At 37.5% G+C, this 23,929-nt stretch overlaps 1 protein-coding gene across 1 annotated transcript in view; it reads left to right on the plus strand.

The window, feature by feature from the left end:
* Nucleotides 1-321: 321 nt before the first annotated feature.
* Nucleotides 322-23,929, plus strand: part of LOC136330033 (selection and upkeep of intraepithelial T-cells protein 1-like) — a 60,156-nt gene continuing 36,548 nt past the window's right edge. The window contains exons 1-4 of the mRNA XM_066266553.1: nt 322-385; nt 11,847-12,194; nt 14,777-15,058; nt 23,259-23,369. Of these exons, the coding sequence (XP_066122650.1) occupies nt 352-385; nt 11,847-12,194; nt 14,777-15,058; nt 23,259-23,369 (775 nt within the window). The 5' untranslated portion in view covers nt 322-351. The remainder of the gene's footprint in view (nt 386-11,846; nt 12,195-14,776; nt 15,059-23,258; nt 23,370-23,929) is intronic.

The raw sequence follows: 23,929 nt of genomic DNA on the forward strand, positions 1-23,929 counted from the left end.
TATCCCTGCCTTAATTTCAAATGCATAAAACAAATGCAAAACTGTTATTCTTTAGAGCATTTGAGATCTTGCTTCCTGGCATATGTCATCAATTTGGCTCAAATAACTCATAAAAATTATCTATAGGTTTAGATGTTTTTATATCAATAACTGATTATTTGATAATCAAATTTAACTGGGACACATATTTGCTGGTAATACTATTTGAGAGCTCATTATTGCAGAAAAAAGATGTGGGGATATGTGCTTTCTGGAACTTCTTATTCCTATCATTTTTCAGACCCCCCCTCATTTGTTATTGCAGGTGTAATGGAAACTACAGGACTATCTCTCACCAGAGGCTTTGCTGTCATGCTCCTCCTTCAGATGATCTCACCAAGTTCAGGTATGACTTTCTCTCCTACCTGTATGAGACATGGCAATATCAAGTATGCCTGAAAAAGCAAGGGCCAAAAGAAAGGGTCAAGCTCTTTTGACCATTGTTTCTCAGGTGTATGATGAGGACGTGGACCATAGAATCCAGCTTATGGTTGGGAAAGATTAGTTATTTCTAGTCAGCAAGGCTTCTTTATCATGTAGCTGGATTTGTTCCAGAGAGAAGAAGCAAATGTTTCAGTGATCTACATGTCTGTTTCAATGCCAGTACCTTGCTGTTTTGATTACTGTAGCCTTGTAGTAAGTTTGATATCAGGTAGTGTGATACCTCTTATTTTGTTCTTTCTCAAATTTGCTTTGTTCATTCAAGGTATTTTGTGGTTTCTGATAAATTTTAAAATTATTTGTTGTAGTTCTGTAGAAAATGCCAGTGATATTAAATCAGCAGATATGCTTTGGGTAATATGATTGTTTTAACAATATTAATTCTTCCTATTCGTGAACACAGACTTCTATTTATTATGCTTTTTAAAATTTCTTTCTTCAATGTCTTAATAGTTTTCTGTGTACAGGTCTTTTACCCCATGGTTAAATTTATTCATAGCTATTTTATTCTTTAAAAGAACATTTTTAAAAAAATTATTGATTTTAGCCAGGGAGAGAGGAGGAGGAAGAGAGAGAAAAAGAGACAGAGAGATAGGAACAGAGATCTGTTCCTGTATGTTCCCTAACGAGGGATCAAACTGGCAATCTCTGTGCTTCGGGTTGACACTAACCAACTGAGCTATCTGGCCAGGGCTATTTTATTCTTTTTTGATGGCATTGTAAATGAGATTGTTTTCTTAATTTCTCTTCCTGATAGTTTGTAATTGCTGTATAAAAGTACAAACAATTTCTGAGTATTAATTGTGTATCTTGCTACTTTACTGAATTCCTTGAATAGTTCTGATAGCTTTTTGGTGGAATCTTTAGGATTCTTCATAGATAGTATTATGACATTAGAAATAATGACAGTTTTATGTCTTCCTTTCCAATTTGGATGCACTTTTTTTTCTTGTCTGATTTCTGTGGCTAGGAATTCTAATATTATGTTGAATAAAAGAGGTGAAAATGGACATTCTTGTCTTGTGCCTGATCTTAAAGAAAAATCTTTCAGCTTGTCATGATTGAGTATGATGTTAGCTGTGTGTTTGTTATAGATGGCCTTTATTTTGTTGAGGTATGTTCTCTCTATGTCTACTTTGCTGAAAATTTTTTATCATAAATGGATGCTGAATATTGTCAAATGCTCTTTCTGCATCTATGAATATACAGGGGACCTTGGGTTACAACATAGCTCTGTTCCTATGACAGTGACTTAACCCAAATTTTAGTGTAAATCAAAACGCATCCTAGCCAAAGAAAGCAACACAAATGGAACACTTGCATTTTTAAAAGTCCATAATGGTGTAGATAAGCATACTGGGGATTCCAACTCCCTCACTCATATGCCACATTCTTCCACTGGGCACAACCAAACTAATTTGCTCATATAGTTTGTAAATATGACACTAATGGCTTAAGCTGAAATATTCACATCGCAAATTTTTAAGTTTTTATGGGATTGAGTGTTGCAAACTCGAAAAGTTGTATGTCAAGACTGTTGTAACCTGAGGACCCCCCTGTAATCATGATTTTTATCTTTCATTTTGTTTATATGGTGTGTCACATTAGATGATTTGTGGATATTGAACCTAACTCACATCACAGGAATAAATCCTACTTTACTGTGTATGATTTCTTTTTTTAAGTGAGAGGAGGGGAGGCAGAGAGACAGGCTTCTTCTTGTGTGCAACCCAACTGGGATCCAACAGGCAAGCCTTCTATGGAGCAATGCTCTGCTCTTCTGGGGGTTGTTGCTACATTGCTCAGCAATCAAACCATTTTTAGCACCTGAGACAGAAGAGCCATCCTCAGCACCTGGGGCTAACTCTCTTGAACCAATCAAGCCATGGCTGCAGGAGGGGAAGAGAGAGAAAGAGACAGAGAATGAGAAAGACAGAAGGGGAATAGGGAGGGGTGAAGAAGCAGATGGTCACTTCTCCTGTATGCCCTGACTAGAATCCAACCCAGGACATCTACACGCCGGCTGATGCTCTACCACTGAGCCAACCACCCAGGGCCTGTGTATGACTTTTTAATGTACTACTGAATTTGACTTACCAATATTTTGTTAAGGATATTTGCATCTAGGTTCATCAGAAATATTGGCCCATAGTTTTATTTTTATGTAGTGTCTTTGTCTGGTTTTGGTATCAGGGTAATGCTGGCCTTGTAAACTGAGTTTGGGAGATTTTCCTTTTCTTCAAATCTTTGGAATAGTTCAAGAAAGATTGATATTAATGCTTTTCTGAATGTTTGTTAAAATTTACCTTTTAAGCCATCTGAACCAAGACTTGTTTGTTGGCAGTTTTTCTTTATTAGTGTTTCAGTTTCATTCGTAGTTATCATTCTGTTTCAATTTTTTTTTCTTACTCAGTCTTAAAAGATTACATATTTTTAAGTATTTATTTCTTCCAGGTTATCCAATTTGTTGGTATATAATTAATTGTTCATAGTATTTTCTTAAAATTCTTTGTATTTCTGTAGTGTCAGTTATCACTTCTATTTTATTTCTGATTTTATTTAATTGGGTTTTTTCTCTTCTTTTTCCTTGATAAGTCTGGCTAACCATTTATCAAGTTTGGTTATCTTTTCAAAGAACAAGTGCTTAGTTGCATTGATCTTTTCTATTGCTTTTTAGCCTCTATGCTGTTTTTCCATTCTAATCTTTATGTTTTCCTTTCTTCTGCTCACTTTGGGTTTTGTTTTTCTTTTTCTAATTTCTTTAAATGTAAAGTTAGATAATTTATTTACAATTTTTCTTGTTTGTTGACATAGGCTTTTATTGCTATGAATTTTGCTTTTAGAACTTCTTGGCCTGACCAGGCGGTGGCGCAGTAGATAGAGCACTGGACTGGGATGTGGAGGACCCAGGTTCGAGACCCCAAGGTCACCAGCTTGAGCTCAGACTCATCTGGTTTGAGCAAGGCTTACCAGCTTGAGCCCAAGGTTGCTGGCTGGAGCCAGGGGTCACTCAGTCTGCTGTAGCCCCCCCCCCCCCCCCCCCCCCCGGTCAAGGCACATATGAGAAATCAATAAATGAAGAACTTCTTGGACTATGTCCCCTAGAATTTGAGGGCATTGTGTCTTCATTTTTATTTGTCTTAAGATAACTTCTGATTTCTTTCTTGATGTTTCTGTTAACTCATTCATTGCTTAGTGGCATGTAATTTTTCTAGTTTTCTTCTAGTAATTAATATCTAATCATACAATTGTTATTAGAGGAGCCATGATTTCAATCTTAAATTTACTGAGATTTGTGTTGTGACCTATCATGTGATCTATTCTGGAAATTTTTGTAATGTTCTAAAAATATCTATTAAGTACATCTGCTCTAATGTGTCCTTTAAAAGGTCATCCTTCCATGTCTTTTCATGGCTGGATAGCTCATGATTTTTTATTGTTGAATAATATTCTATTGTATGGATGCACCACTATTTATTCACTTTTATTGAAGGGCATCTCGGTTGCTTCCAATTTCTGCCAATTATGACTAAAGATGCTGTAACATTTGTGTGCAAATTTTTATGGATGTAATTTTCAACTTATTTGGGTTATACCTAGATACTTTATTGTTAAATTATATAGTAAGCATATATTTAGCTTTTTAAGAAGCTACTTAATAATCTTCCAAAGTGGTTGCACCAGTGTGCATTCTACAAGCAATGAATGAGAGCTCCTTTAGATCTACATCTTAATCAGCATTGGTTATTGTCAGTGTTTTGGATTTTAGCCACTTAATAGGTTGAGGTAGTTGTTTTATTCTGCAATTGTTTTAATTTGCACATTGTTGTTTTAATTTGAAATTCCCTAGTGACATGTAATGTTGAGTTTCTTTTAATATATTTGTTTCTCATCCATATAGCTTCTTTAGTGAAAAGTCTGCTCAGAATTTTTGTCCACTCATAATTGGGTTCTTTATTTTCTTGTTGAGTTTTGTGATCTCTATAGTTTTGGATACAAATCTGTATCAAATCTATTTTTTGCAAATATACTTTTATTAGTCTGTGGCTTGATTTTTCTTTCTCTTAACAAAAGCTTTTGTAGAGTAGACATTTTAAATTTTAATAAGTTAAAATTTCAAATTTAATGAATTATGTTGATTTGTTATACCTTTTGCATATATTCATAACAAGTTTATTCAATTTATTTATATTTTTATGTTGCATAATACAACTGTTTATTCTTCTTGTGGTTTCCAGGTACTGTGTTTGCTTAGAAAGTTTTCCAGGCAACTTTCCAAGATAATAACAATCATTTTAAAAAATTTATTCTATATTCTCAAGTTATTTATGAAAATTATTTCTTTTATAAGGATTGATACAGAATACTCAAATTATTTTAAGATTACCCCGTTTCCCTGTCCATTCATAAAATAATCCATCTTTTTGCATCTTTGTCATAAACTAGATTTCCCTATGTATTTGAATTTCTAAACTCTATCTCATTAAACTCTCTTCTCATGGGTAAATTTCAAATTTTAAAAGAAAAAGATTGCATTTATGAAATACATTTTAATATCTTTTAGAGTTAGTTCATACTCAGAACTCTTTTTTTTTAATTAATTAATTTATTTATTTTTTACAGAGACAGAGAGAGAGTCAGAGAGAGGGATAGACAGGGACAGACAGACAGGAATGGAGAGAGATGAGAAGCATCAATCATTAGTTTTTCATTGCGCGTTGCAACACCTTAGTTGTTCATTGATTGCTTTCTCATATGTGCCTTGACCGCGGGCCTTCAGCAGACCGAGTAACCCCTTGCTGGAGCCAGCGACCTTGGGTCCAAGCTGGTGGGCTTTTCTCAAACCAGATGAGCCCGCACTCAAGCTGGCAACCTCAGGGTCTTGAACCTGGGTATTCCGCATCCCAATCCAACGCTCTATCCACTGTGCCACCACCTGGTCAGGCTCAGAACTCTTTTTTAAAATTAATTTTCGGCCCTGGCCAGTTGGCTCAGTGGTAGAGCGTCAGCCTGGCGTGCAGGAGTCCCAGGTTCAATTCCCAGCCAGGGCACACAGGAGAAGTGCCTATCTGCTTCTCCACCCCTCCCCCTCTCCTTTCTCTCTGTCTCTCTCTTCCCCTCCCGCAGCCAAAGCTCCATTGGAGCAAAAGATGGCCCGGGCGCTGGGGATGGCTCCTTGGCCTCTGCCCCAGGTGCTAGAGTGGCTCTTGTTGCGACAGAGCGATGCCCCGGATGGGCAGAGCATTGCCCCCTGATGGGCGTGCCGGGTGGATCCTGGTCCGGCGCATGCGGGAGTCTGTCTGACTGCCTCCCCGTTTCCAGCTTCAGAAAAATACAAAAAAAAAATTAATTTTCTGTAAAAGTTATAAACATATATATTCAAAATATTTCAAGTTACTTTTATTTTGGTGACTTCAAATTGCTACTTTGAGTTATATTTGCCATACTGTTGCTTGTAATTGAAAATGCCCTAGTAGTTTCAATTATTCTTTACAGAAAATTTGTCATTGTTTTCTGTAAAATTGTTGTAAGCCTGAAAATTTATTAAAGTGTTATACTCTAATGCTGGTGGTCTAAGACATCTTGCTGATAATATCCAAGAGATTATTGAAGCTATGTGTTGAATTCAGAATTCATATAAAAAGAGAATCAGGAAGTAATTAAATTAAACCTGTAATTGGTGAGAATTTTTCATAGTTTTAGAAAAATGAAGGTTATCCAATTCAAAAAGCACTTTGAAGTTTATGCCAGAAAATGAAACCTAAATTTATAGATAGATTCAGCTTCATAGTTAAAATGCAGTAAATCTTAAAAGCAATCTAATAGAAAGAATGTTTATCTAGGAGGGAGCAACAATTAGATGGGGAGCAATTTTTTTTAACAACAGTTTAAAAAAACTGTATTTTCATATTTCTTAAAGAAAAAAGTTTGATAAACTACCATTCAAGTGCAAAATTAAGCCATTTTCAGAAACAATTTAAACAAAACAATTTATCTGCAATAAAGAAATATTAAAATTGCTATAATCTCAGGAAACTAATTATGAATGATCAATACAAAGGTGTTTTATAAAACTGGGTAATGTTAGTAAATTAGACCATTTTATGTAAAAACAACAAAAATATTTACAAAATTTTGCTCAAATATAGAAAACTGTTCCTATATCAGTGGCCATTAAGTTAGTAAAGTGGAAAAAACTCTTAAAGAACTATCCAAAAACAACCTTAGAATTTAGATATATTATCGTTCATTTTCAAAATTTTACAGAGCTAATTTCCATGCCTTGTGAGGAATGCAAAAGGATAAAAAAATAAGGATTTTAAATGATATAACAATGACCATTAATCTTAATACCATAATCTGAAAAAAGAATGCTTAAGTTTATGACTATAAACTTAAAACTCTGAATAAAATACTTTTAAATCACACTTAGTAACTTGTTTAAAATAATATTTATCAATTCCTACATTGTACTGATCTTCAAATTGCTCAACTTTATTTTTAGAAAAATTGTGAGGTAATACCTTATATTAGGTAAATCCTAATAAAAAAGGTTCAGTTTATATCAATGGTTTTTAATGTTTCAACCTCTATTATATTTTCTCTCCTTTTCTATTTTAATTCCATCTTTCTCATTCGTATGTATTCCCTTTCTCTTCCTCTTTCTCGGTTGTGTTTTAGCACTCCTTCAGCCTTTCTTCATCCACACTGATGTGCATCTTGTCGATTTTTATGAAAAAAAAAACAACCTGTTGAGATATTGGAAGTACACTGAACTTATATTTTATTGGGGGAGGGAGATTTGAAACTTTTACGAGATTAATTCTTCCCATTCATGAAAATTGTATATTGTTTTTTATTTATTTAATAGTTGTCATGAATATTGTAAGTGCTTTAATATATTTTATCAATAATTGCTATTACATTTTTAACAGTACCTGCTCTTATATTTAATTTCTTCTCTTACTCTATTATTAGATGATTTGTGTCTGGATGTGAAGTATATTTCTCTGGCATGTAAATTTGGGTCACGTTTATTTTATTATTTAAATATTTCTGTATTTAGCCTGACCAGGCAGTGGTGCAGTGGATAGAACATTGGACTGGGATATGGAGGATTCAGATTTGAAACTCTGAAGTTGCTGGCTTGAGCGGGAATCACCAGCTTGAGTATGGGGTCACTGGCTTGAGTGTGAGATCATAAACATGACCCCATGGTTGCTGGCTTGAACCCAGAGGTCACTGACTTGAAGCCCAGAGTCACTGGCTTGAGCCCAAGGTTGCTGGCTTGAGCAAAGGGTCACTCACTCTGCTATGGCCGCCTGGTCAAGGCACATATGAGAAAGCAATCATTGAACAACTAAGGTGCCAGAATGAAGAATGGATGCTTCTCATCTCTCTCCCCTACTGTCTGTCCCACTCTCTGTCTCTCTCTGTCTCTGTCACACAAAAACATTCTACCAACAGTGTGAGAAAACATAGTCTGAACTGTGCAGAAGTTCCCCTTACATAAAGTGAGGTATTATCTTTTGAGAGATACAGAGGAAATAAATTTTAATTAAAAAACAAAAAACACCCATAGAACTATTTTTGAATTCTAAAGAGATGAGAAATCTTTCCAAGTGTCAGGGTCAGTGTGGATTTCTGCAGTCTAAGCAAGAATGGTTGGTAATTGGCCTGAGGCTGAGAGGAAGAACAAGAGTAATGATCACAAATAGTTTTGGAGAAGGTTTTATTTGCCTGAGCAGATCAGTGAGCTTACATTATTTGATTAAGCACTTAGATTACAGAGTTCTTTGTTAAGACTAGTGGAACACTCTCTAACTTGGTGTTTCCCAATGTGGGGCCCACGCCCCACAGGGGGGCAATTTGATAGTTAAGGGGGGTAATTTGAAAATGGACTCGACACGACTTTAACTCTTTCGCCCCGGGCCATTTAAATGCAATGCTAGATATCGGTGCCAAATTTAACAAAAAATGCAATTCTTAAATAATTGCGGTAAATAATTATTAAGTATAATTTCGTTTGACGAGACCAAAATATCAACTGGGTGATTGGCGTCGTCAAGTAAACTTCGTCCTGGGTTCACCGCGGAGCGTGCTGTCTGCCGCGGGAACCCCGGACATTTTAAAAACTCGCTAAACAACGCAGTTATTCTCACCTAATTGGCCCATCGCAACTTCTGTAGTGTTTCACATCATTCAGTTGGTGTTAATTTGAAATAAGTGTCAGTCAAAACTGTTGTAAAAGCTCGTTGATTTAATAAATATACATATATATATATTGCATAGATATAATTGGTAAGTATTTGATTTTATTTTTATCAATATTAAACTCTTTATTAAGTACTTCTTGCATCGGGGCTAAAAAGCACTAATATTTTATAAATATTATTGGGGCTATAATAGTGCATGCACGACAATTTTAATTTTAGAAGCATAACTTTCCAGAAAATTTTGTCAAGTGGAAAAAATATAGATACCTTTTGATTTGCGGTGGTAGTGTAGTAAATGTGTTATATACATTTAAATAAATATGAATTTTTAGTATATGTTTACTCTATGTCACACTGAATATATTTTAACACATATTTTAATATTAGTTTTTAATTGATCTTATTTTTATTATAGCCCATAGTAAAATGAGTGGTGCAAGCAAGAAAAAAACTCGTCAATATTTGGAGGAATATTTAAAATTTGGGTTCATACCCACTGTTCACGATGAGCGGATTCCTTTTTGTCTTTTATGCCAGCAATGCTTGACCAACGAATCAATGAAACGAGGTCATCTTGAGGCGCATTTGAAGGCAAAACATAGTGCTCATATTAATTCAGATTTGAGTTACTTTAAAACTTTAAAGAAAAATTTTGAAAAAAGAACAATATTAAAGTCTCTATTTACTGCTCATACTTCAACTAATAATCGTGTTCTTGAGGCTAGTTATCAAATTTCTTTATTCATCACTAAAACTGGAGAAAATCACACTATAGGAGAGAATTTAATAAAACCGTCAATATCAGCATTTCTTAAAACGGTTCTTGAAAAAGATGACAAAGATGTAAAAGCTATGCCACTCAGTGACAATACTGTTAGCAGAAGAATAGACAAAATGAGTGAGGATATTGAAAAACAACTTATTGAAAAGCTGAAAACAAGAAAATTCTCCTTGCAAATGGATGAATCAACTTTGAGAGACAGTGAGGCAGTATTGATAACTTACGTAAGATATATTGATAAAGGACATTTTGCTGAAGAAATGTTGTTCTGTAAAAGATTAGAAAGCACCACTACCTCCAAAGATATATATATAATAAGCTAAAAAACTACTTAGATGTCAATGATATACCAATGAAAAATATAACATCTTGTGCTGCAGATGGTGCTCCCAATATGATGGGCAAGAAAAATGGCTGCTTAAAATTGATGAAAGATGCGAATCCAGAAATGATTCTTGTGCATTGTGCTATCATAGGGAAAACTTGGTAGCTAAAAACATCTCGCCTGTTCTGAATGAAGTATTACATACAGTAATAAAGTGTGTTGATGCTATTAAAGCTAGTGCCAAATGTGAGCGTCTTTTCAAGCTATTTTGTGAAGAACAAAATGAAGACCATGTGAGACTTTTACTTCATACTGAAGTCAGATGGCTATCTAAAGGAAACTGTTTGAAAAGATTTATGGAAATGTTTGATAATCTTAGTGATTTTTTAAGTGACAAACCTGAAATGAAGTATCTGTTAACAATAGATGGTAAAGCATTTGTGAGTTATTTAGCCGATATCTTTGAAAAACTAAATATATTAAATAAGCAACTTCAAGGAACAAATAAAACTCTTGTCGATGCAAAAGCAAAGATATTTGGTTTCATTACCAATATTGAGTTATGTCAGAAACATATTAACAACAAAAACTTTAAACAGTTTCATTGGCTCCAAAAATGTGAAGTAACTGATACTGCTTTACTTGTTATTGTCAATCATTTGAATATTCTATTGGCTGATTTAAAAGAAAGATTTTCTGATTTAAAACAAATTGATTTCCCAACATGGATGATGCAGCCAATGTTAGTGGATTTGGCTGATATATCAAATATGCAGTATCAAGAAGAACTCGCAGAATTGCAAAATGATGAGTCAGTTAAAGCTTTATTTAATATCAAAGGAGCAATGGCATGGCTTTGTGAGGAAACAGAAATCAAATACCCAAATTCAACCAAATGTGCAAGAAAACTATTGCCACCGTTTCCATCTTCATTTTTAGCTGAATGTGGATTTAGTGCTGTAAATGATTTACTGGTAAAAAAAAAAAGAAATCGGCTGGATATAACACAACGTGGAGACTTGAGACTAAAGCTAACCAAATTGGAACCTAATATAAAATCTCTGTGCAGCAAGCATCAAGTGCAAGGATCACATTAAATTAAAATAATAAATTAATATAGAAAAATATGTATTAAAATTATTGGGAATTTAAATTTCTGTTTTTCATTATATGTTTTGAAATTTTACTTACTGTGTTTTGTTAACAATTTCATAGTGATTTCTTCCTAGAACCTATCATTTATGTTTATTAAGTGAAAAAATCAATTTTTTAATGTTAAAAATTATGTATGTTACATAGGGGGGGACATAAAAATTTTAGAAAGGTTAAGGTGGGGCATGGCACCAAAAAGGTTGGGAAACACTGCTCTAACTGGTCTCATTTTTTTATTTTCCTCTAATTTTTATCTTGAGTTTATTTAAAGAGAATCAAAGAAAAGAGAAATATTGGGGATCTCTGACAAGATAGTAAAATAGGCAGTCCTATAGGTGATATTTGTAGAGGATGTTTAGAACCCATTGATGCCTAGAAAAGTAGAAACACACATTATCCTTATAAGTCAAGTTAGAAAATAAATGTGAAATCATAAATAGCGGGAGAGTTGTTTGGGGGGGACTTAGAAGGGAAAACATAGTTTTTATATGTACTTGTTTTAAGAATATAACTGGTGAGCCTTCTGATGAATGGAATTGATAATAAATTCTTTTGTGGTCTTAAAATATATATTTCCTATATTAAAGTTATAATTGCAAAAAAAGAAAAGAAATGTAAAATGATTAAAAATGGAAATATATAAAGTATATTTATGCATATTAGTACAATATATATATATATAACTATGGCAGAATGGCCTCCAACACCTCACTGAAACATGTGAAATGGCATGTGTGTAATTATATATATTTATTATAAATACTGTTTGTGTAATTATATATAATATTACATATATCATATATGTAATTATATAGATATATATTTTGCGATTCAAATACAAGGAGTAAACTGGCTTATCCTCTCACTATTTGCTTACCATCTCTTTTTCCAGGATGGTTTACAGTGACTAGCTTACAGGGACCAAACTTGACTTCACTGGGTGGAGTAGTTGAGCTCAGCTGTCAACTGTCCCCACCACAAACTGCAGAGCACATGGAGATACGCTGGTTCAAAGATCGCTACACACAACCTGTTCACCTATACAATAATGGTACAGACCTGTACGGAAAAACTATCTACAGGTATGTGGAGCGGACAGAGTTCCTGAAAGAAGCTATTGGAGAGGGTAAAGTGACCCTAAAGATCTTCAGTGTCAGTGCTGATGATGATGGGAAGTACCACTGCTTCTTCAAAGATGGTGATTTCTATGAAGAAGCCATTACAGAAGTGAAGGTCACAGGTAAGGATGGATGCCTTTGAGGTTTTTATGTTTTCATGATTCTCAACTCATCTGAGTCTGTATATTAGGAAAATTCCCAGTGTTTCTGACTACTTTCATAATACATGGTTAGGTTAGCAAGTTCAAATTCATGCATTCCTAGTCTTTGAACAGGGAAGAGTGCAGGATTAAGAATGCAAATTGTGCCCTGGCCGGTTGGCTCAGTGGTGGAGCGCTGGCCCAGCATATGGATGTCCTAGGTTTGATTTCTGGTCAGGGCACACAGGAGAAACAACCATTTGCTTCTCCACTCTTCCCTCTCTCCCTTCTCTCTATGTCTCTTTTCCCCTCCCACAGCCATGACTCCATTGGAGCTAGTTGGCCTTGGGTGCTGAGGATGACACCATGGGCCTTGCCTCAGGTGCTAAAATAATGGCCCTAGTTGCAACTGAGCAAGAGCCGCAAATGGGCAGAGCATCACTCCCTAGTGGGCTTGCCGAATGGATACCGGTCAGGCACATGCAGAAGTCTGTCTCTCTGCCTCCCCACTTCTCACTTAAGAAAAATACAAAACAAAACAGAAAAAGAATGCAAATTGTGTCTGCACACATTACCTTTATCAGCAAGAACTATTTTCCCATGTCCACATACACTAGATCTTTATGTGGCTATATCTGTAAACTACCAACAGAATCCTTTCAGGATTTATTATTATTTTTAAAATTATTTCTGTCACGACCCACAGGTTGAGAACCGCTGCTCTAAACTGATATGTACTGCTTTATTTTTATAATGGAAGTGTATTTTCTGTTTCATGTAGCTATTATATACAAAAACATACATAGAGAATTTAATTGAAGTTGTAAACACATTTTTATTATTTGTTACTTAGAACTTAGGGCAGTTCAGACATGAGAAATGATGAAGATATAAGAAAAACATTAGGTTATAAATTCAAGAAGACTGAGGTCTTGATAGTCCTTGTTCATTATTATATTTGTAGACATAGCCCAATCTCCTAGATTTAGGAAATAACCAATATACTTTTCTTAATTTATTTTTTAATTCAATTTATTGGGATGACATTGGTTCATACAGGTATCAAGTGTACAACTCAAACATCATCTGCATACAGTATCATGCACTCATCACCCAAATGAAAGTCTGTTTTTGTCCCCATTTATCCCCCCTTTGCTCACTTCCACCTGGCCCCCACAACCTCTCCTTCTGGCTATCACCACACTGTTGTCTGTGTCTAGGACACACCACACACACACACACACACACACACACACACACACACACAGGTGTGTGTGCTTAATTCCTTCACCACTTTTTATTCAGCCCCCTAAATCTCCTCCCCTCTGACAGCTGTCAGTGTGTTCCATGTATTTATGCCTCAGTTTCTGTTTTGTTTGTTATTTTATTTTGTTCATTAGATTCTGGAAGGCAGAAACTGTAGGGGGGCAAACTGGAAACATGAGGTTCTTGTGTTCCAGAAAGAAAGTTTATTTTAAAAGCACCTGATTACAAATGGGCTGAGACCAGCAAAGGGTGTCAGCCCTAAGCTGCAGGAGGAAACATTAGATACAGAGGTTACTGCAGCCATTTTCTGGCCTGGGGTTGCCTCAGATTAGCACATCAGGGTTTATGGCCTTGGTCACTGACCTGACAATAAGCAGGAGGAGGTGAATTCTGCTGCAGAAACACAAGTTCTTTTTAATGTAGCACAGGCTTAATCAGTGTGGTCCTTTCTGGTGTCCTTGGTAAAATTTGAAGACAGCTAAGAGGTCAGGAATTTCCTAGGAACAACCAGGACCTGGTGTCTTTGGGCCTGTGGCTAGGCTTTCTCAAACAACTATTGTAATTTAAACTCCCCTAGTGGTCAGGTCCCTCCCCAATGTAAGCTTTCCCTGACATTTCTGCAAAGGTAAACTTTTTGCTGTATTTCAGTGAATGCCAGGAAGCCATTAATAGAGAGAATAGCAAGCAAATTAACTGCAACCTCGCAGTGGGGGATGAAAATGTTCTATTTTGAGCCCTAGTGGGAAGTTGGGTGAAGGAAATTTGAGCTTTAAAGGGGCTCTGGATCTGAAGGAGCCAACTTAAACCTAACATTCCACATACGAGTAAGATCATATGGTATTTGTCTTTCTCTGGCTTATTTCACTTAGCATAATAATTTTTAGGTCCATCCATGCTGTCACAAAAAGTATAGTTTCCTTCTTATTTATAACTGAGTTGTATTCCATTGTGCAAATACACCACAGCTTTTTTATTCACTCATTCACTGATGGGTCATTGTGGTGTTTCCAGATCTTGGTTATTGTAATAATGCTGCAATGACCATAGGGATACATATAATCTCTTGAATTAATAAATGGAACAAATAAACACTTTCTCCCCTGACTTGTTAATTTGTATAGCCTCTCAGTCTGGTTTAGTTTGTAGTTTGTAGTGAAAATCAGGGTCCCATAGTGCTTGGTTACCAGTGTCTCTAATGGATAGTGATTAGAGTGGGGGAAGGGAACTTTTCTTTCTTTCTTCTGTTTCCCCCTTTTTTTCACCTACAAACACTACTTTTCCCCTTTCTTTCCAACTAGCTACAAGTTTAAAAACACAGATTCTTGTGCATCCTCCTAATAACAAAGGTTTTGTGGTGGAGTGTAACTCAGAAGGTTGGTTCCCACAGCCTCAGATGGAATGCAGAGACAGCAGAGGAGAGATCATTCCACCTGTAGCAACATCCCATTCACAGGGTACGAACAAATTGTTCAACATGAAGATGACCCTTCACCTTAAACAAAGCTCCCATGGGAATATCACGTGCCACCTTCGAAACCCTCTAACTGGTCAAGAGGAAAGGACAAGCATTGTCTTAGCGGGTGAGATCTGTGTGTTTATTCTTCAAATGATGACCATTGTCATAAAATTTATAAACTAAAGAGAAAAATTAATATATTTTCTTCACTTAGTTTCTAGGATATTACATTCTCTTGGCTTTATTCATCATCTTGCTCATTTCCTTTCTTATTCTTTTCTGTACTTTATCTTTTATCTCTGCCTTTTTGATAAAGGAGTTCCCCAAGGCTTAGTTAGTCTTTGAGTATTTTCTCTTGTGTCTTAATTCCATCATATGGATTTAAATACTATCAATATGACAACACTTCCCCAAATGAGAGCTCTGACCCACACTTATCTCCCAAACTCTAGAATCATCTCTAAACTTGACATCTCAATGTGGAAGTCTAATAAATCCCAAATCACACACATCAAACACTAAGCACTTTATCACTTCCTGTGAAATTTACTGCCTTCCCAATCACACTTCATATTATCAGTTTCAGAGAACAAAATCCTTGCAGCCATCCTTGACTTTTATCTTTCTCTCATACTCTATATCACATCTGTCTAAAGATAATCCTAGCTCTACCTTTAAAATAAATCCAGAGCCTCACCATTCCTCACCACTTAATTGCTGTCATCCAAGTCTGAGACACCATTACTCATGGTCTGGATATTGGCAATAGCATCTGAAAAGTTCTCCCTATTTCTACTCTTCTCCGCTATGATATATCCTCAACACATAACTAGGAGAACCCATTTACATGAGACATACAACATCACCTTTTGTTCAAAACCATGCAATGGTTTCATTTTATTCAGAGTAAAATGCCCCACAATGTCCTGCATTATCTGTGCTCCCATTACCTATCTGACCTCATCCCCTAATATTCTCCTTTATCCACTTTAGTCTAGTCCAGTCATACAGACCTCTTTGCTGTTCCACAACCAAGCCAAACTTACTCCCACTGTAGGAGTCTTTGCTCTAGTTGCTCCCTCTTCCAAGAATGCTCTAATTCTACTAAATTCCATTGTCTCTTTCAAGTCTATACTCACCTCTTAACTTATTTTATAAAGACTACATTGATGAGCCAATTTAAAAAAAGCAACCTGCTCACAATACCTGGGATTCCCTAACTCTTTACCCAACTTTAATTTTCTGCTTAGCATATTGCCTTTATCTGTCTATGTAACTTATTTATAATACTGGATGGAGAAAAAGTAGGTTTACAGTCATTTGTATGGAAAATAATACAATAATTAATAAGTAATAATACAAAAATAAGCTTTATGTATTGAGTACTCACAACTGTAAACCTACTTTTGCCCCATCCTGTATTTATTGTCTCTTATCCATCTCTCTTACTAAAACATGAAGGTAGACATCTTTGTTGGCATGACATACTGCTTCAAGTAGTGCAAGGTCCACAGTAAGTAAGCAATAAGTATTTGATGATTGAAAGATTGAAATAAAACAAAATGAATGCCTTATAAATTGCCAAGTAAATATATATGTATTAGTATTTTTGTATGTCCATAAAGTTAATGTTAGAGTTAGATGCTGAAAGGAACAATATTATTGAAGAATATTATAGCAAGAATAAGTTCCCTAATAGGCCTAACAATTTGCTATTTTAAAATTATTTTTGTGTTTATTTGCTTATCTGATCTTCCAGAAAATAGCCAAAGCTCTTCATATTATGGTTGTGTTAGAAACAGGAAGACACTTTTACAAGACAAGTAATTACAAGGGATAAATAAAAGACTAAACAACCTACCATTTATTTTTATTTATTCATTTATTTATTTTCAAGAGAGAGACTGACAGGAAGAGATGAAAAGAACCGACTTGTAGTTGCAGCACTTTAGTTGTTCACTGATTGCTTTTCATATGTGCATTGACCTGGGAGGGAGGAGGTGGTCTCCAGCTGAGCCAGTGACTCCTTGCTCAAGCCAGTGAGCTTGGGTTCAAGCCAGGGACCTTGAGCTTCAAGCCAGTGACCTTTGGGTTCAAGCCAGTGACCATGGGATCATTTTCAGGTGCCCTCCAGGTTTCAAGCCTGGGATAAACTCATCATCCCAGGTCAATGCTCTATCCACTGCACCACCATATGGTCAGGCTAAACTACCTACACTTTCCCCCAAAGTTCATAGCAGGATATATATGTAGAAAACAAAGAAAGAAAAATGGCTAAAATTTTTGTTAACTTATTTACAACTTTAATAAGTAACAAGAGGCACATTATCTGAGTTAACATGTAGACATAACAAGTAGATACACACTTTTAAAAAACATATATTAAAAGAAATGTAATTAACACAAACCTTTGGGATCAAGTCAAAGTTCTGGTAAATAGAGACATTTGAGGGAGATCTTAGTTTTTATTCACTAAATAAAACATGGATAATGTTCAAAACTTATGATAATGAAACGATCATATCAAAATTCAATCTCACTTAGGATTCTGTCCCTGTCTAACTTGTGAGCTGACAGCTCTTTTTCAGCTCACTGAGTTGTAGCTCATCTGGACATAGGGTTTGATAGATGCATGAATTTACCAGGAATTCCAACTGCCCTTTTGATGTTCCACTTATCTGTCAGACCTCACCTTTACTTACTGGAGTATCACTCCTGAGGCAGAGGAATTCTAAGAAGCTAGTCAGCTGCCCCAAGGAGGAGCATTCTGGACATACCAAGACTTTTGATACAACATTCATTTGCTTGAGACTCTCCCTTGCCCTATAAAATTCATCCCCCTAGTTTTTACTGGTGCCCTTCTACCTGGAGAAGTGCCCGCAGGGTTCCTTTCTTCCTTTCAATAAAACCTGTTATTCTGGTATTTTTGGACTCCCATGGATTCCAACATTTGGTGCCAAAACCCAGACAGGGTACTAACTGCCTGGATGATCGGTCTTTACTGTCCAAACTTACAACCAGGGAAGCAATAGGCAGCAGCAGCAGCTTGTCCTGGGCTTACTCCCTGATTCTGTTTGGACGTATAATTGTAGGCTGAGTAGCTGGTGATTTGTCCCTTTCCCGAACCTCTGCTGAACCAAAGAAAAGTAAGGAGTTTCTCCCTCCCCTTCCTCGGTTGGCCTCCAAACTTCTCTCTAAAAACATCTCTTCGTGGTTAGATGGTTTTGACTTCAGACCCCATATCTACAAGTGGTCTGCCTCTACTCCTTTATGGATTCTAGAAAAGTCTAGGCACACCTAGCCAGGCCCCTCTCCTATGTTCTGAAATCTCAACCTTGGGGTTACAACCTCTTGTCTGAGACTCTCTACAGAGATTTTCTCCTCTTGGAACTGTGACTGAAGGCAGGGACACCCCCTTCTCTCACCAGTCTCCTCTACTGTGGGCTCCTCTCAGTCCAAACCATCCAGCCAGACTCACCTCGGAACCTGGGCTTCTCCCAATCTCATGCCTCAGAGACTATTCCTCTACACCTTCGGGACTACTCCTTCAGGACTCCTCTACTCCTTTGGGACTCACTCTACTCTCTGAGGTTCGCAGTTTGGGAGGTTTCTACTCTGAGCGGCCTGCTTCTATGGACTTCCTTGAAAGTCTAGGTGCCTAGCCAGGGTGCTTTCTACTACCATTACAATATCCTAAGAGATCTTAACAATTTCTGCCACCAGACAGGGAGGGCATCAGAAATTCCTTATGTGCAGGCTTTCTTCTCCCTTCTCTCCTGTCCTTAATTTCTGTGCTGCCTGTTCTACACGCAGGCCATTTTTGGCCAAAGAAACCTCACCTAAAACCTCCACTCCTAATCTTTCCTTCTCCACAGACTCCCAGCTCTCTCTCCCTCCTGCCTGACCCTCGGGGTCACCCCTTTCTTGGGACCCCTCTCTGGTCTCTCTGCAAGTCTCTTCCCTCCAGATAGTCCCCTCCCCTCTCTTCGCTGAATCCTCTTTCTCATTCACCTGCAAATACCAGTATCTCTTTCTCCTCCCCTGCTGGCCAGGGGCACCTCCCTTCTCCACTGTGTTCTTAAACCCCTCCTTCCTCCTTATAGATGGGTGGCTCTGTCTATTTTTCTTCTTCAACCCATCCTTCCCCTTCCTCAGAGACTGACTGTGCCTTCCGCTACCCCTCGTTCTCTCCCCTCTCCTCAGAGCTCTAAATCTTTGACTTCTCTGACCATGTGGTGCCACCACCAGCACTTTAATCTCCTCCTCCTCCTGCAGATTCTGACCCTCCTTCTTTCCATTCAGCTGCTCACACTGTCCATCTGTCTGCTTTCTCTCTTTCTCCCCTCTATGCTGACAACTCCCTGCCATCTCAAAAAGCTTAAAAAAGCAGAGTTGTCTATTGAGCTGTGTGAATGAGTAATCTGTTTTGTCTCTTTGTTTGTCAGAAAATATCTCTAGTATAATTTTAATTGAAACAAGTAAAGTGCACTCATTTAAATTCCTTAATTCATAACTTGTATGTAAAATCTTTGTTTAATGTGTAACTGTGTCTGTTTCTAAGGCCTTAAACCAATAATTACCCACCTCTTAAACCAGGCTTACTCATCCCCATGGACTCTCCCTGGAATACTCCCATCCTTCCTGTTCAAAAACCTTCAGGGGCTTATTGCCTCATATATACCTTACACCTAATCAATGAGGCAGTAATTCCCCTCCATCCAGTAATCCCTAATCTCTACAAGTTACTGTCACACATTCCCTCAAACACCACTCACTTCATGATCCTAGACCTCAAGAATGCCTTCTTTACCATTCCTCTACACCCTGACTCTTATTTTCTGTTTGCATTCACCTGGACTGACCCGGACACTAATGCAGCCCAGCAACTTATGTGGACTGTCTTACCCCAGGGGTTCAAAAACAACCCACACCTGTTTGGGCAGGCACTAGCTCAGGATTTAGCAGCATGCAATATCAAAACTAGTACTCTCTTACAATACGTAGATGACCTACTCCTCTGCAGCCCCTGCCTGCCTGCCTCAAGGAGACACACCTCCACCCTTCTTAACTTCCTCTCTGTGAAGAGATATTGCATCTTCTCTGCTAAGACTCAACTTCACTCTTAGTCCATAGTCTATCTGGACATTGCCTTAACCCCCACCACCTGAGGTCTCACCCTAGATCAAACTCAGACCCTCTGCAATCTCCAACCATCTACCACTGCAAATCAAATCCTTTCTTTCTTTGGTCTAATAGGCTTCTTTAGATGCTGAATTCCCAATTTTACTCTCTTAGTCAAGCCCCTCAGTGAGATCTTCTGAGCATGGCTTTTAAGGTGTATAATGGCCAAGGAAGTAACAGAAAAGACAAATAAGGCCCAAAAGAGATCAGGAAATACCAGCTTTTGGCATATGCTCTTAAAGGCTCCAGCACCCTAAAGGGCATCATAGGATTCCATCAGGGCCCTGCTCCAGAGTGGAAAGAAAGGTCATTGAACTGAAGCCTGCCAGGCTTCCGGGCCCCATCAAGGGACACATCATAGCGGTGGAAAGAGGGACACGAGAAGGTAAGCTGCCCCCTTGCTCCATGGAGGGAGGGTTCAGTCTCTTCTAGCCCTGCTCCAGCTACCTGTGACCTGACCTTGCCCAGCATGCTGGGAATTGCCACTGAAGACCCAAGGACATTGTTCACTAGCCTAAGGTATTTCTTCCAAGTAGCAGATAAGCTGATCTCATTTCTTGTAAACACAAGGGCCATCTACTATGCCTTGCCTGAATATTTTAATTTTTTTATCCCTCGAAGATCTCTACTGTGGGTATTGACAGTCTGATTTTGTTACTTTATTTACTGTATAATATCTCCTTTATTCCTCTTGTCTCAATGCCCCATGCCTATTGTAGGCTGGGACCTGCTGCTAATTCCAGCTAGAAGCAATGGTCACTAGGACTTAAACTCTAGCTACAAAGTGTAGAAATGTAACCACCTTTTTCCCTAAGTACTTTCAGGATTTACAGATTACTCAGCAAACGGTTCAAAGACTGTCCAAGAAGCGCTTCCAACATTACATCACCCAAGGACTGACTTTCACATGGACAGATCCACACACCATGATCCTGAAATTCCACTGCTGCTAAAAATGACTCTTACCTCCACCCTGACCATCTGGAGCTCAGAAACAGAGAAATGAAACCCACCCTTTTTCCTTCTATTCTCTATTCACCTCTCAGCCAGCTTCACTCAATCAGGGGCTTTCTACTTGTGTGGGACCAACACCTATATGTGTCTCCCTACTAATTAGACAGAAACCTAATCTATCTCACCCCAAGTATCAACGTAATCCCACCCCATGAGCCTCTTTCAACTCCTAGTACACTACCTGTCCATCTAAGAACCAAACGCACTGTACAGGTAATCCCTCTTCTTGTTGCTTTAGTAATCTCTACAGAAGTAGGTCTAGGGGCAGGGGGACTGGCCACTGCCCTGTCTTATTCCTACTCTCTCTCTCTCTCTCTCTCTCTCTCTCTCTGAAGCCCAGCAAACACCTAAACATAAAATCAGTGGTTTTTCACAAACTGGGTGTCTTGACTATTGCCTTTCATTGGTCCACTCACTCTCCTATTTATTTTTCTAACTTTTGGACCCTACCTCTTACGTTTGTTCACTAGTTTCTTAAAGAACCACATGCAGACCTTCACCAATCAGAAAATTGGAAAAAGTTACCTAACCCTACACACCAACCCTGAAACCTGCCCTTATGAAACAGAAAAATCTGGAACCCTAAAAATACACCCCTACTCTGGACAATGATGAAAAAACCCCTTGTTCTCGATATTAGCCTAATTTTGTGCCTAATTTTAATGCTGGCCCCATTCTTTATCAAGTTCCTGCAGGCTCGAATGAGAGAAATCTCCAGGATTATCTACAATAAAATGCTTTTACAATCCCTATTCCAACTACCCCCGGGGCGGGGGGATGTTCACAAAGGAGGCCCCAGTAGGGATAACAGCAGGAAGTAGCTCCAGAAAATGGCCAGTCTGAGAAAAAACCTCCTTTCTGAACCCCATACCCTTTCCTTCCCCCACCTCTTCTTTTTTATTATACCACAGAGTTGAGATATGATACATGAATTTACCAGGAATTCCAACTGCCCTGTTGATGTTCCACTTATCTGTCAGACCTCACCCTTACTTACTGGACTATTGCCTCTGAGGCAGAGGAATTCCAAGAAGCTGGTCAGTTGCCCAAAGGAGGAGCATTCTGGACATACTAAGACTTTTGATTCAACACCCACTTGCTCGAGACTCTCCCTTACCCTAAAAAATTTGTATCCCCTAGCTTGTACTGGTGCTTCTCCCCAGAGAAGTGCCTGGCTGGGTTCCTTTCTTCCTTTCAATAAAGCCTGTTACTCTGGACTTTTCGGACTCCCATGGGTTCCAACAGAGTTGGCTCCAAATTCATGGAGTTCTTAGTCTCATACATTTCACCAGATCCATCCTGGTTTCTACCCACCAAACATACCTAAAATTGTGAGTAGCAGCATTTGTTATTAGCTCTCAAGCAACCACTTTGGTTTACTTCCTTATACATAATCATGTGTTCTAAGTGGAATAGAAATTTTTCTCTAGGAAGAAAGATATAAGATTACCAAACAAAATGACAGCATGTGCAAGTCATTTTAAAGAGAATTTAGAATTTATTAGGTACCAAGCATAAAAATAAATCCTTCTAAATAGGGATACTGAGAGCCTCTCTTTGTTTCTCTAGGTTTTCCCACCCCAACACCCATAAGAACATTTTGTCCTCACACAATGGCTAGCAAACAGTAAAAGAAACAACTTGTGAATAGAGTAGAAAAGGAGGAAAGTTTACACATACTTATGTTGCTAAATGTATTCTGAAGCATAATGCCAGACCCAGTGACTATATTGGAGAATTCAGGACTGCATGTATATTGATCACTTAAGCAAAAGGACTGAAGGACTGAGTTGGGTCTGAGGCTTGGTGGGAGAAAACTAGCTCTGCTCTTTTCCTTTAGTCAGGAAGAACATGAGATAGAGTGGATAAAAAAGAAATAGGGTTGGTGGTGGGGGAGGTGTTTCTTCACTCACCTTTACTCACAACTGGCTCAGACCCATTTTCATTTTTCAATCACCCAGTTATAACTGCCTTCCCAAACTGGTTTAGGTCTAATATCTTAGAGTCATGGGGTCTTGAATGGAAAGGTGCTTTGGAGGAATCATGATTCCTGGTTTGGTAGGTCCAAATACTTCAAGATTCCTAAGTGGTAATAATTTATTAGATTCCTAAGTGGCTCTTTATTTCAGATCAATTGTTTCCATGGAACGTTATTTGGATGCTGATCCTGAGCATAATTCTGGCTCTGCTGGTGATCTTCATCATGGTGCCCAGTGTTGATCTACATAATAGATTGCAAGGTAAATATGTTTGAAGGGTGAAAAATGCAATAGGGGATGAGGGAGCTAAAGCTGCAATAAGTTTAGTTAACATTTATCACCATAGTTACCAAAATTTTTCCTATAATGAGAACTTTAAGTTCTACTCTCTTAGCAACTTTCAAGTATGCAATGCAGTATTATTAACTATAGTTGCCATTCTGTATATTATATTCCCATGATGAATTTATTTTCTAACTGGAGGTGGATATTTTTTAATCCCATCACCCATTTTTCTCATCCTCCCATGCTCTCCCTCTGGCCATCGCCAATCTGTTCTCTCAATCTATAAGCTTGTTGTTTTAAGAAAATGTTTTTAAGATTCCATATGTAAGTGAAATCATATAGTATTTGTCTTTCTCTTTCTGAATTATTTCACTTAGCATAAAACTCTCAAGGTACATCTATGTTGATACAAATATCAAAATTTTATTCCTTTTTATAACTGAATAACATTCCATTGTGTGTATGAGTGTATGGGTGTATGCATGTACATTCTCTTTATCCATTCATTCATTAATGGACATTTAAGTTATGTCTGT

The sequence above is a fragment of the Saccopteryx bilineata genome, chromosome 3 (assembly GCF_036850765.1).
Source record: "Saccopteryx bilineata isolate mSacBil1 chromosome 3, mSacBil1_pri_phased_curated, whole genome shotgun sequence".
Lineage (NCBI taxonomy): Eukaryota > Metazoa > Chordata > Mammalia > Chiroptera > Emballonuridae > Saccopteryx > Saccopteryx bilineata.